Genomic DNA, 15,019 nt, shown 5'->3' with positions numbered 1-15,019 from the left:
CCAAAGAGGTAGAAGGGATGAAGACGAGATAAATCGTCCTCCGTCAGCAAAAGGATGAAGAGTTTGAACGTTTGCAGTAACATGCTAAATTCCAGGAGGAGCAAATCAGAGAACTGGAAGAAAGAACTGAAGCAGCGTTTCCAGACCCGACATTCAGGCAAAGGTGAGAGATGATTGTGTGGAAGTTGAAACAGGAAGGCTTCAGACAGTCCTGGCCTTTGCAGTGCATGTTGAAAAAATACTGAATGAGAATGTGAAGAAAGGACAACAAATGAAAGAAAATGAGCAGCACCAACTGCAGTGTGCTGTGCTGGAGGCAGAAAAAACTGATTTCAGAGGGGAAAGAAAAGGAGGAAGAGGGCAAGGAACAGGTAGAGGACCCAAGATGTGGCTTCAGAGACTTCTCAATACAAATGTACACAAATGTATACAAAACTGTAACGCATCGCTGTTAATTGTACTGAGAACCAACCAGCAAGAGAGACAAGTTTGAGGGAGAGGAGGCATGAATCATACAGGGATCAGAACACACGCTACACACATCTGGATACTGGTAAAATTATTTTAAATTATACAAACGCTTCTAACAAAACCCTCCATCTTGCCGACAACTGAATTACAAATTGCGGGCCAAATGGTAACTTTTTTTTAGTTGACACTGCGGCTAATTTCTGTTCAAAAAACAGGGGCCTTACACCCTTAACCACATTTATCAGGCAGGAAAACATCTATATTGGGGCAGGTGGAGTTCTTTTAATGGAATCTTACATGGACAAGCTTTGGTGTATACAATGCAGGAAGTGACACAACCCTACAACATGCTTTCCTTCTATCATCAAAATGCCCTTTGAATCTTTTAACTAGGGAGCTAATGTGTAAATTAGGAATTAAATTGTCATGCACAAAGGAGGGTATTGAGATAAGCATGTTAAACTTGCCACAAATTCCATCCAACCCTACACGAGTGTGGATGGGATGGCAATTAGAAAAATCAAACCTATTGTTACCCTTTTTAAATAAGCTACGGGCAAAATTTAATTATGATAAATGTCAAAACCACAGGGGATTTGCATTGCACTGCTAGTGTGGAAACCTGGCCTGTTGATATGGAACAAATGTGTGTGTTCCAAGGTAGAGACAATGTGTTAGTCTCTGTAACCACCGTATTTGCTGGAGAGCAACGGGTGGGCTGCACAGTAAAATTAACCTCAGCTCAGAGTCAATGGTTTCAAGGGGAGGTACCTCATTTACTTAGCAAAGGAAAAAAATAAAAAATGGAAAGACATGTAAAATTTCATTTTAACTTGTTTAAAAATCAATGATTGGCAACCTAGGGAAATTGAAACTTTGTCAAATTGTAAATTTGTCATTCTCAGCCCAAGCTGAAGTGTCACTTTTGTCTCAACAAATCACCATCACTAACGAAGTAGATTTTCTAGATACCATTGAACCTTGGCTGTGGTCCAAAGGCAAATATGATGTTGGTCTTATGAAAGGAGTTCCAGAATTAATAATCACTCCAAAAAGTGATTACAGGCCATGCACAACTCCACATCCTCTGAAAAAGGAGGTCACAGCTGGAATAACCCGTTTTCAACAGTTTGTTGCAAAGAGGGATTATTATAGAAGGTCTGGAGTCACCATGTAGAGCTCCAATATGGCCTGTAAAAAAAAAGGAAAACCGGAGTAGTGGCACTTTGTTGAAGACAGTAAACAATCTGTGCAAGCAGTAAACAAGGCTATTCATGTTTGAGCATCGGAAGTTCCAAACCCACAAACTATTCTAAGATGGGTGCCAGAAAATTCAGTGGTTCTCAGTGAGATTTGGCAAATGCTTTTTCAGCTTAAAAGTGCACAAAGACTCTCAATTTTGGTTTCCTTTTTCTTTTCAAGAGAAATCATACACATTGACACTTTTCCCACAAGAAAACACTGAGTCACCATCTTTTTTCAATACAGTCCTGAGGGATAACTTAGCTAACTTTCCTCACAAATGAGGGATAACTTAGAAAGTAGATTCCAAATTATGCATAAACCTCTGCTCCATTAAATGACATGGCACACAAAAAGATTCTAACAGCCTCATCCAATGTAACCTGGACCCCCGAAGGGGACGAGGCATTTGTAAATCTAAAAATAACCCTTCAGAACACACCAGTTTTATCTCTGCATAATCCAGAAAAATCTTTTGAGCAATTTGTAGATGAAAAACAAGGCTGCATGATTGTTTCACTTACAAGGACACAGGAACAAACTTCAACCAGTGGCCTATTTTAGTGGGCGGCTAGACACAGTAGCTCAGGGTTATCCCTACTGCTTAAGAGCAGTAGCAGCAGCAGAGAAGGCTATCAGCTTTTGGAGAGATATGCAAATGTTCCACATGCAGTGTCCATAATCTTGCTGGAAAAACAGACATCACATCTTAGTGCAGCCAGGTAGCTTAAATATCACACATTATTTACAGAAATGCCAAATGTTACAGTAAAAAGGTATACAGTGTTGAACCCAGATACTCTCCTTCCCACAGAACAGGAAGGGTAGCCCCATGACTGTCTGCACACAATGAACTTTGTCTGCTCTCCACGACCTTACCTGAAAGATGTTCTAATGCTGATTTAATTCTCTATGTAGATTGATCCAGCTACAAAGACTCCAAGGACGTGACAAAAAAGGGGTTTGCTGTTGTTACACTAACAGACACTTTGCTTACACGTAGCCTACCTTCCAGTTTTTCAGCACAGGCTGCTGAACTAGTTGCAGTGAAGCATTGGGTAACACAAGAGCAGATGCTGCAGCTTAGAAGGCAGCATCTGACCCTGGGGTGTTTTAATACAAGCCACCATTGTTGAACCTCAGGATATTACACCTGAGGAAATTCAAAAAACTAGAACAGCTAAAGATGTGAAACCATGGGTGTGCATTTAATGGGAAAATCTGGTTGGGGCCAAACAACAAACCATGTCTACCCTCCTACTACTTTCCGAAAATGGCCCATGGATTGGATCATTGTTCGAAGGGAAGGAATGGTAGATGCAGTAAAACAACAGTGGTTTGTAAAAGATTACTCAGATTACCCTTTTGAAAAAAGTGTCTCGCCTGTCTGAAGGTAAATTTGACAAGAGCCATTTCATATGAACACACACGGACATCCAGAACCTGACCTGCCTTTTGATCACCTACAAATGGATTTGTAGCAAATTGTTAGCAAAATTTTAAACACACATCAGCGAAGTAATTGGCATGCCACTACACAAACAATCACCCTATGAGTGCAGGGGCAGTAAAAAGAGCAAATGGCACAATAAAACAAAAACTGATTAGAAATGGGGCTAAATTGGGTGGAAGTCCTGCCACTGGTGTGCATGAGTATAACGCGATTACATGCAAAAAAATCATGCAACGTTGTGTTCTGTTTTGTCTGATGTGCACAGGAGGATGAAAGAATCTCTACCAAGCCCAGCTTGGTACACACTGTGAAACCTGGGGATTGGATCCTGCAGATCGCTGGCAAGGACTGTTCCAGGTGCTCCTGACTACTCACAATGTAGTGAAGATTGCAGAGAGGGACATGTGGGTCCACATCTCGCACTGCAAAAGAGCCCCAGCCCCAGAATAGACACAACAAAATCACCATGGCAGGAAAATTTTACATCTTGTTTAACTTCTCCAAGGTGACAACATTCATCTTCGCCTGCATCACCCTGAGAGCGTCCATCTGGGTGGCCGTGAAAATATGCAGGGAAGCAAAACCTGAGACTACAGAAAGGTTCATAGACCCACAGTAAAAATGTTTACTGGCAATATGTGAACTTCACAGTGAAGACAGCTGGTAATGCAAATGACACGTGCATTGTATGTTCACTAATGCCCCATTTCCAGTACTGATCCTTTTGAATCAAATGCTTGCAAATGCTCTGTTAGATTTCAATTCTTAATACTTGTATGTATTTTCTCCACCACAGTATAATGTTAGTACAATAATGTTAACATATATATATATATATATATATATATAAATAATCACACGAAACCACACCATAGACACAAACAACAAAAGACCTCAATAAGTTCATGCATGAAGGGCTGCCAATTCTACCTGCCTGTACCATTTTAGTGTGTAAAAAACCAGGAAGAGGGGGGGCATGGAAATGTAAACAGGATTCTGTTCTCCAGTGATAGAGCTGTCAGTCATGCACCTTCATTAGTATATTGTACTAGTGTTGTCACATTACCACATATTCATCTGAGCCTATGTACAGTGTAAACTACTTTATTTGTAAATGTCATTTTTACAACTAATAGTTTGACTAAATAAAAAAAAACTACATGTGGCCTTCAGAACACAGAACTATGCAATAAACATGTATTGAGTCATTTATATTTCGTAATATCTAACCAGTCCTGGGTTTGTCCTTCATCACCATGAAGTGCCTGACAGAGTTCATGTCATCAAACCAGACAATCTGCAGTTCAAACAGAGTTGATAGCTTAAAAACTGTGGGCCTACTTGCATAGAAATTGCTAAAGAAAAAAATAAAAGGGGGACAAAACAGACTGTAAAGCAAAAAGCGCACTTAGCAAGCAAGCATCACACCATTAAACTGGACAATTTGGTGTTTAAACAGAATCGATAATGCGAAAACTGAAGAGGTTAAGTGGGAAAAGTTTTGGCCGAAAAATAATAAATAATGTTTATAACAATAACCATAGTACAGAGCGAGCTACAGAGATTAATTTTTCCCCAAATAAAGGTAGTTTAAATGTTTTATAAATAATTTGTTTGAAACTAGTGAATAAAATAGTTGGGAACTAAATCAAGAATGGACGTGTAGTTAAGCTATAGAACACGAGACAGTGTGTGTGTTCTATTGATTTTATACAACAGTTTGGGTAATAAATAAAGTATGAAATAAATAAACATATTTGAAACCAGTTTCACAGCTCAGTTTATAAGATTAGTAAATCCTTCCACCAATTTATAGTTTCTCAACAAGTAGCTTGTTGTTATGTAACAGCAACTTGACTGCGCTCACTACCCAGGCTGGATCAGCCTCAACTCAACATTACAGTATCACTAACTTGCAGAGTAAACTGCCCAGACTGCTAATCTGCTGACTAAAACTACTTCAGATAAATTTGCTACTGCCATTTATCTATCCTCGTTGTGCTCAGTTGAGCTACAACCATCTCAAATTTCTGCATGTTCCCTTTGTATTGCACCACAAGTAGTGAGGTAGATTTAACCAGCTTAACAATGCATTATAATTCTAATATAACATATGCACATTTTTTTTTGGTTGAAAAACAAAACATGTCTGTGTGGGTTTCCTCCCAAGGTCCAAAAACACACATTGGTAGGTGGATTTGTGACTCAGAAGAGTCCATGAGTGTGTGAGTGAATGTGTGTCCCCCTTCAGGGTGTGTTCCTGCCTTGTGCCCATTGATTCTGGGTCCAAACCCACCACGACATTGAACTGGATAAGCGATTACAATGAATGAATGAATGAATGAATGAATCTGTTATTTTGCCTATAGAAATATGATCAATTAGTAGATTTTTCCAGTGACTAATAGTAATGGAGTTTCTTGATTTCCAGTTTCTGAGGATAGTTTTCTTGGCAAATGAGCAGAAGAGAGATTTCCTTTGCTATGTTGATTGTTGATATGACTCCAAGCAGACAATCATATTGATATGGGTGTACAGTGTGACATTGCACGGATGTAGCTATTTGTGGTGTATATATTTCAGAAGCAGTGAATCTCATCTTAAACAACTTTTGTCCAGTGTAGCATGGTCCGTGATTAATTTTATATTGTACAGCTTGTAGATGGGTATCAGATAACTTGTTTATTAACTTGTTATGTTGATAAAGTCAGCAATTGAAGGAGCTACTGTTGTGTGAAATTGTTAGGACACCCCATAAAAACCTTTGTCTTTTTGAACATTTTAAACATGGACAGATGAGTTTCATTTTAACAGCATTGAGAGATGGAGCTTATATAACTAAACAAATAAAACTGAAGAAATTACTTAGAGGTAAGTTTTATTTAACCAAATTGTACATTTCTTGTGAGGAAAATGTTAGGACACTCCTACATTTATACTGTTTAAAATGTTAGAATCATTTGCACCACGTCAGCTGCAAATGATTAGACCATTATTAAAGAGGACATTGGAGGAAGCTGTCTTCATTTAAACCTTAATTGATGAAGTGAGTGGTATCACCACGCCGAGATCTAAAGAGATATCTGTGGCCTTCAGAAAGAAGTTTATAGATGTATATGAGTCTGGGAATGAATGGAGTGTTCATGATCAATATTTCTGCAGTGAAGCAAATTTATTTCCGTAAATTAAACTTAATTTGGGAGGGTTTCAGCTTTCATATGAGTAATTTCTAAAACCAATGACGAATTTAAAGTCAGGTTATAAGCTTTTGTTTCCACAACATGGATAAGCAACAGAATTTCTGTCAGGGACTCTGTGTGTGTGTGTGTGTGTGTGTGTATACACACACACATATATATATATATATATATATATACAACAACGAGACCATAAATCTGGTGACTTACAGGATTTGATCCTGGAACTAGCTTCCCATTGAGCCTCTGAACACATCGATCAACACTGGCTTCATCTGCCAATTCCACGAAGCAATATCCAGCAGAGCCTCTGGAGAAAAAATAAGAAATGCAAAAAGTAGTATCCACAAATTAAAGACATCATACAAAAAACAAAATAAAAATATGTATGTGTGTTTTAAAAATAATTCAAAGAATAAAGTACTTCAAACTGAAGAGACATATACATCAAACAAGCCAAAACACAGAACACTCCGATATGAAGAAAATATAATAAATAAATAAAATGCATTCAGAACCTGCTGGAGATTTTATTAATGCTTTTAATGTCCTCTCCCCACCCAGTCCCTTACAAACACATACAATGTTTGACCATTTTAACTCAAAACTAAATCAACTCTTAAAATGTCTAATCTTACAAATGTGCCCTTGAGCCTAGAAAATTGCAACAAACTTCACAGGACTGCCAAAAACCACAATAGGTTGTTCAAAATGCTTCAGTGAGAGTACTAATGTCTACAAGGAGTGAGCATATTAAATCCATTCTAACATCATTATATTGGCTGTGGAGTTTTCTTTTATTGTTTTTAAAGCTGTTAATGTTAGCACCTTAAAATCTCTCTGAATGTCTGACACTATGTTCAAAATCATGTTCTGAGGTCATCAAATGATAGTTTGCGAAAGTGACTATTAGCAGCTTTAAAAAGGCAACAAATTTTTATATTTGCAACTATATAGAAATTACTAGGTTATTTAGATATATTTGGTTGTACCCACAGTATATATAAATGATTTAAACCTTATATATATTACTTAATGTCTAATTGCCTTTTTGTGCTTTTCCACTTCATATATATTGATACAAACGGGATTCCAAAAAAGTTGGGACACTAAACAAATTGTGAATAAAAACTGAATGCAATGATGAGGAGGTGCCAACATCTAATATTTTATTCAGAATAGAACACAAATCACAGATCAAAAGTTTAAACTGAGAGAATGTATCATTTTAAGGTAAAAATATGTTGTTTCAAAATTTCATGGTGTCAACAAATCCCAAAAAAGATGGGACAAAGCCATTATTTACCACTGTGTGGCATCCCCCCTTCTTCTTACAACACTCAACAGACGTCTGGGGACAGAGGAGACCAGTTTCTCAAGTTTAGAAATAGGAATGCTCTCCCATTCATGTCTAATACAGGCCTCTAACTGTTCAATCGTCTTGGTCCTTCTTTGTCGCACCTTCCTCTTTATGATGCGCCAAATGTTCTCTACAGGTGAAAGATCTGGACTGCAGGCTGCCATTTCCTTCTCCTACGTAGCCATGATGTTGTGATTGCTGCAGAATGTGGTCTGGCATTATCTTGTTGAAAAATGCAGGGTCTTCCCTGAAAGAGATGACGTCTAGATGGGAGCATATGTTGTTCTAGAACCTGAACATAGTTCTCTGCATTAATGGTGCCTTTCCAGACATGCAAGCTGCCCATGCCACAAGCACTCATGCATCCCCATACCATCAGTGATGCAGGCTTCTGAACGGAGCGATGATAACAACTCGGGTTATCCTTGTCCTCTCTGGTCCGGATGATATGGCGTCCCAGTGTTCCATAAAGAACTTCAAATCGTGACTCATCTGACCACAGAACAGTCTTCCATTTTGTCACACTCCATTTTAAAAGACCCCTGGCCCAGTGCAAACGTCTGAGCTTGTGGTGCTTGCTTAGAAATGGCTTCCTCTTTGCACTGTAGAGTTTCAGCTGGCGACGGCAGATGGCACGGTGGATTGTGTTCACTGACAATGCTTTCTGGAAGTATTCCTGAGCCCATTCTGTTATTTCCTTGACAGTGGTATTCCTGTTTGAGGTGTAGTGACGTTTAAGGGCCCGGAGATCACGAGCATCCAGTAGAGTTTCACGGCCTTGACCCTTACGCACAGCAATTGTTCCAGATTCTCTGAATCTTTTGATGATGTTATGCACGGTTGATGATGATAACTTAAACGTCTTTGCTATTTTACGCTGGGTAACACCATTCTGGTATCGCTGCACTGTCTTTCTGCCCAACAATGGTGGAATTGGTGATCCTCTTACCATCTTGGCTTCAGAGAGACACTGACACTCTGAGAAGCTCTTTTTATACCCAATCATGTTGTCAATTGACCTAATTAGTGTTAATTGGTCTTCCAGCTGTTCGTTATATGCTCCATTTCCTTTCTCCAGCCACTTATTGCTACTTGTCCCAACTTTTTTGGGATTTGTTGACACTGAAATTTTGAATCAACATATTTTTCCTTTAAAATGTTACATTTACTCAGATTAAACTTTTGATCTGTCATCTATGTTCTATTACGAATAAAACTTTGACATTTGCCGTCTCCACATCATTGCATTCAGTTTTTATTCACAATTTGTTTAGTGTTTTGTTTGAGCTCAGAAGAAATTTGGACCCCAACCTCTTTGTACTACATAGGATACACATTCTGTCTGAACAAAGTGTTTAGGATACACTTTTGTGAGTCACTCTAGATAAGAGCGTCTGCTAAATGCTATAAATGTAAGTGTACTCCGTTAAAAACAAGCACTGTTCCTAAGCAACATGAGGGCGAGGCATAGCCACTCCATTCAACAAAATATGTTCATGTATATATTCAGGGGTTTTTAGTTGAGTAGAAATACTTACCTTTCTGTCCTCTTTCCAAAGGGACTCTTACTCTATAGGAGAAGCTGCAGGAAGTATAGGGATAGCTTTGGGTTGTGTTTTTAGCCTTTAGCTCAAGAAACTGGCTGAGTACCATTAACTTAACCAAGCACTGTATCGCTTCGTTGGATAATTTAATAAAACCGTGATAGTGAACTTTGGTGTTCAATTCATAAATCACATATGTGAGCAGTATTTGTAACAATCATTCCTTCACCAGTGTAATCTCTGGTTAGTGAGATTTTGCAGATTCAGCACATGCCTGAATTCAGAATATGAAAGATTCTGCAGGCATGTCTTCATTCTGAATGTGAATGTCAGTAACTGATAAATTGATGATAATAAAATGATAAGTTGGGGTAGCTGACATGGTGGATTTTTAAGAAATTGGCAACATTATGTCCATATGATGTGATGCTAACCAGGATGGTGTGTGTAGTGCTCATGGTCTGCAACAATGAAAATCTTCAGATGAGGAACAAATCATAAGATAGCAACAGTATGCTGAGGTTAGGTCTTGGCATTCAAGCTGAAGCTTAATTTTACTAATGTGCCAATTACCTAAACAACATATTGTGCCAGTGGACTTAATGTTTTCATTCATCTGTGTACATTGTAACATTTCAAAGGCATCAACAAAGATGGAAATGGTGATATTAAAATTGATAGATGTAATGTGGTCATACCCTGTAACTCGATGTGTGATGATTTTAACACCATAGGCGGTCTCTCCCATAGTGCTGAAAGCTTGCTTGATGAAGTTTTCATCCATGTATGGGTCTAACTGTAAAACACATTAGGGTGGCTTTTTACATACAAATAAAATACATTTTTTTACAATTAAATCACAGACTAATTTACAGTAATTAAGAAAAAGATGAAACAAGCTCACAAACACAGTCACCCCCTAAAAACACTAGATTCAACTACAGTGTAATATGTATTATATATTTGGAGAACCATTTTATAATTGGTATGTACAAGTGTCAAGGACATAACACTTTTCCACAGAATTACTTATGGTCTTAATGAAACATCCATGACCTGCTTTAGTCAAAACACCTCAAGGATCAAATAAGTCAAATAGCCCTGTTCAGCATGACCAGTTTAAGCACCTGTTCCTTTATATGAGAATAAGCCCAGGGTTTCCTGCAGTGCTTTACAGTTAGGGTGGCTGCCTTGACAACATAGCCCACCCCATAGCAAGTCACTTTTAGAGGCCAAAAAAACCAGTGAGTTGGCAGCAGTAAGATCACTGCAAGACATTTTCAGGAACCCATATACACTGTAGCAATTCTTATATGGTTTTCATGCATGAGTTTTGTCACACAGGAAATGAGTAAAATGTTTAATTACACTCCAGTTTCTTCATCCAGTTCCAGACCGAATGCACTGGATAGCAGTGTTTTTAGTGACATAACGTAAGTTGAGTGATATGAAGGTATTCTTATCTCCAAATGGCTCCTTTGCAGACCTGACATCATGTTAGAAAATTATGTCTCATATAAACAAAACAACAGAACAGCAAAAAAATACTTAAAAATATCTCTAAAAAAAAATCTGAATCATTCTCTTTGCCACTTCAGAGCAAATTAATATGAAATTATACAACCGTTAGGTGCGGTAATGACACACTGACAGGTTCAAAAGCGTTCTAACTGTACTGATATTTCACAATGACAGCACTTTTTTCACAACGAGTGTATTACTCCGCTGTGCTCATTACATTTTTCACCACTAAATAAACTTCATGTTTCACACCAGCAAACTTTATTTAGTTTACTTTTAAAATAACAACATAGATAAATAATCACATACAAATTGTAAACATGCAAGTTTAAATTTTTCTTATAAAACTAAAGAGTTTAATTCAACACAAATACAAAAGACATCAGTGTAGTTAAGAAAAAACTAAATGCGCAAAAAAAACTAATTAATGTAATTAACCATGCATTATTGTTAATTTGAAAGAGTATGAAAAAATAAACTATAAACTAACAAACTAAAACAAAATGATATGACTTGAGACAAAGCCAGGTTAAGAATAAAAAACATACAATAAGAACAACAAAGAGAAAAATACAGATACCAGTAGGGAGCCCATCGGAGATCACATCAAAAGCGACGTAAGCGACACGGCGACTGAAGTCATTCGTTTTCAGTCATGTCAATGTTGTGATGCTTTTGTGAAAAAATAAAGACTATGCCCTTACACTGGTTGATGTTCCTTTCAAAACATGTTTTGTTGGTCATGCAACTCAGTACTGCACTGCCTGCCCATGTGTTGCTGGACACACCCACCTGCCTGCTGCACAATCAATGTTGAGTGATTTTATCGCTTGCAATATGTATGCACAGTTAGTGAGCTGAGGCTGATCCAGTCTGGGCAGTAGAGTTCATTACTGTGACATAGCAACAAGCTGCTGGTCGAGGAACTATAATTTGATGGAAGTATTTACTAATTTAATAAGCATATTTGACGCCACTTTTACAGCGCTGATTTTATTTAATAATTCATTACCTTAAAGGTATATAAAAGTAACAGAACATTCAAGGCCTTTTCTTGAAATAACAGCACAGCTGATATGGACTACAGCACTCACCTTCATCTTTTGCTTGCTGCAATACATCCATGCTATTACTTCCCAACAACACACTCCCTCATGTTTTATTGCTTTTGCATGCAGATAACGTTTTGCTGAAAATTAATCGTGAGGGTCTTCATTTCTGATCAGAAAATGTCAAACGCTTTACTGCATTAACTGCAAATATTTTAATTATGGTTGTGCAAAACAATACTCAACATATTGTTCGTCTTAAGTCATCCTTCGTCTATTAATTCTTGTTTGGCTAATTCCCCCTACAATTTGAGATATTGATGCCATTCCAACTGGAATTCATGTGTCTACCGAGGTGATATGGGACTGTATAAAGCTTTTGATTACATGCACTTGTTAGCCCCTTACACTCCTAGTTCCCTTTATTTTTCCTCCTTCCTAACTGCTCTAATTTGGTCAATCTTCAAGCTATTGCCACCAAAATTCACAAGATCACCTACAAGCATTATTTAAACTTTAAATGGTCATTTGAAATTGTATTAAATTATAGGTTACATTTGAGCATGTTTGGCACTAGAAGCAAATGAGCTCCACAGAGTGCAATGTAAACTGTCCGTGTATGAGTAGTCGCTGCTTGTTGTGTATTAAATTGCTATAAAACAATCAAATTTTGCTCAGCTCTTGCATGGCCTTGGCATCAAGTTTTGGCACAAGTGCTCCTTAGGCGTGAGTTCACTCCCATTAGAATGCAGTGAGATGTGACTCGTGAGACAGCATACATTAATGTCAGCTTTGCGAATCTGACGTCATGTTATCCACTGGAAACTAATGACATTCCCTTTGTAACGAATATTGTTTTTATTTAGGGGCATTAAACCCACATAGCATATGTATCTACTCACTGTAACAGTGTTATTTTTGTATAACAAGTCAGCGAGTAGGACAGAGAACGTAAGAACTCGGAGCACGGAAGTAAAAAATAAGGAAATGATAAGGAAGTGATAAGGAAAACAAAATAAGGTATGAATATTCCAGCGTTTTATTACATACATGTAAACATAAAACAACGGTGGATATATTTGTAGCTGGTTAGCTAGCGCTGTATACTTTAAACGAACTTAATTTAGCCAAGGGTTGGCAAACCACGCAACATCAAGATTTGTTCTAGAAATAAATACCGAGCTAACCGCGAGCACATTTTAGAGGGTTACTAACGTAGCTAACTCTCAATTAAAATTCCAAATGAAACCATCAGGGAAAATAGCTAACACATGCTAGCTACAAACCATCGCTAATAAGACCCAACTCTTTGGGTTCTAATAAGAACATTGTACAGAAAGAATACATACATCACCCATCCACAGACTCGTCATTCGGTTAAACATCTCGGCGATTCAAAATCTGTCGCTCTATAAAGACTGAGACTCCAGGAGCGGTCCGTTTTGAATCAGAACACCTGAAACTAGAGAATTATTAAACTTCCTTTTGCTGCACTGAGGTCAAAACATGGCCGTGCCCGGATACACTTCTAGAACAACTGTTCTAGGACCTGCACTAGATTTAGTCCAGCACCCCTAGCGTTGAGGCATGTAGGGTTGCTGCCGAATTGAGAAGCCTCTCGCTGCACATCCAACCCCGCCCAAAGAAGGGTATCTCTGCAGTAGTGATGGGAATTTCGGCTCTTTTTGGGGAGCCGGCTCTTTTGGCTCGGCTCTTCATAAAGAGCCGGCTCTTTCGGCTCCTAAATGGCTCTTTGATTTACCACTTATTTCCACTGGTACAGAACAATATTACCTACATTTTACATGACGATATGGACAAACTATTATTGTTCAATATTAAAAATAATAAATAGTGTTGCAATGGCCAATTGTTTTATGGCTGTCTTGTAATAACTCACTGACTGCACTCACACATTCAACTGTATTTAAACACCTTAATAAAAAATCACTTGTAAACTCTGAAATACAGCCAATGAAACCCAAAAAGGTAGGTATTACAAAATAGCTTATTAAATTAAATAATCATCCATTTCTGGGTAATAAAATAAACAAATACTCTGCACAGTGCAAAACAGCAGCATTCAACGGTAGAGATTAAAACAACCACAACTGTCAACAAACATTTAACTGATTTAACATTTTCTTCAGCTATTTTTTGGAAGGCAGATTGGTATTCAGGAAAACCAAGTGTCTCAGCTCGGAGGGTTGGAGGGTTGGAGCTTGCTTGTTGTTCTCTGATTGGTTGAATGACAAGCCTTAGAAAAAAATGGCTCAGTCTTAGACGGGAACCGGCTCTCATCGTTCACTTACAAGAGCCGGCTCTTTGAACCGGTTCGTTCGCGACCGACACATCACTAGTTTCTGCCCACTTGCTGCGTACGCCCCTCCCACTTGCTGGCCTCCGCACCCTTTGTCTTCTCAGTTCAACGCAAAATATATCTCTCCGTTAACAACTCTGTAATAAATTAGTTTTAAATGTCTATAAAGCAATCAGTAATATTCGTTATTGGTAAAAAATCAGCGGAGCCTGTAGAGTGAAAATATCCCATGGCCTCAGCACTCATCTGGAGAAATTGTATTCATAGATATTTATTAAATATTTTGATTGTTAATAATTATTGTTAAATAATCTATAAAATATATCTTTATGGAAGCAAATCTGTCTCATCAGACTTTGAAATATTACCACCTTTGAATTTGTAGCGCTGAATTTTTTTGCACTGAAATTATGCATCTGTATTTTGTTGCTTTTGAATTTAAGTCTTCAGATTTACACTTCTGAATATTTTGCTTCACAATTATGTATCTGAATATAATTGCTCTTGAATTAAACTCGTGAATTCTCAAGAACACGTTTTCACTGTTATTATTTAAGGTTAATAAATTCAGATAAAAAAAAAATCAATCTCACAAAAATTCAAACAATATATTTTGAAGTTGCTCAAATTCGATAGGCCGAATTCAGATGCGAAAATATGAGTCAAAAAATTCAGAGTACACATCCGGGATACAAAGGATAAGTAATCGATTCATAGTATTTTCTGTTTCACCTTAAATGGTGAGTTACATTCTGTCGCTGCTAGACTGCAACTTCCACACCCTGGAAAAACTACACGTTTAGCTTTCTTCCGCGGATATTATCTCTTTATTTTCAAAGTATCCCAAAAATCTAAAAGGCTC

General features: G+C 37.8%; 2 protein-coding genes across 4 annotated transcripts in view; one reads left to right on the top strand and one right to left on the bottom strand.

The window, feature by feature from the left end:
• Positions 1-3,900, top strand: part of LOC136675549 (chromodomain Y-like protein) — a 144,578-nt gene extending 140,678 nt beyond the window's left edge. The window contains exon 8 of the mRNA XM_066652142.1: positions 3,432-3,900. The gene's annotated coding sequence lies outside the window, so the exon portion shown is untranslated. The remainder of the gene's footprint in view (positions 1-3,431) is intronic.
• Positions 1-13,449, bottom strand: part of LOC136675550 (tRNA selenocysteine 1-associated protein 1-like) — a 37,135-nt gene extending 23,686 nt beyond the window's left edge. For 2 of the 3 annotated variants that reach the window (XM_066652148.1, XM_066652149.1), the window contains exons 1-3: positions 13,187-13,449; positions 9,966-10,063; positions 6,574-6,673 (exon numbers count right to left, since the gene is read on the bottom strand). In XM_066652148.1, the coding sequence (XP_066508245.1) occupies positions 6,574-6,673; positions 9,966-10,063; positions 13,187-13,222 (234 nt within the window). In that variant the 5' untranslated portion in view covers positions 13,223-13,449. The remainder of the gene's footprint in view (positions 1-6,573; positions 6,674-9,965; positions 10,064-13,186) is intronic. The other variant, XM_066652147.1, reaches the window with a different exon arrangement.
• Positions 13,450-15,019: the final 1,570 nt, after the last annotated feature.

The sequence above is a fragment of the Hoplias malabaricus genome, chromosome X1 (genome assembly GCF_029633855.1).
Source record: "Hoplias malabaricus isolate fHopMal1 chromosome X1, fHopMal1.hap1, whole genome shotgun sequence".
Lineage (NCBI taxonomy): Eukaryota > Metazoa > Chordata > Actinopteri > Characiformes > Erythrinidae > Hoplias > Hoplias malabaricus.
This window is presented reverse-complemented; position numbering and strand designations above follow the sequence as displayed.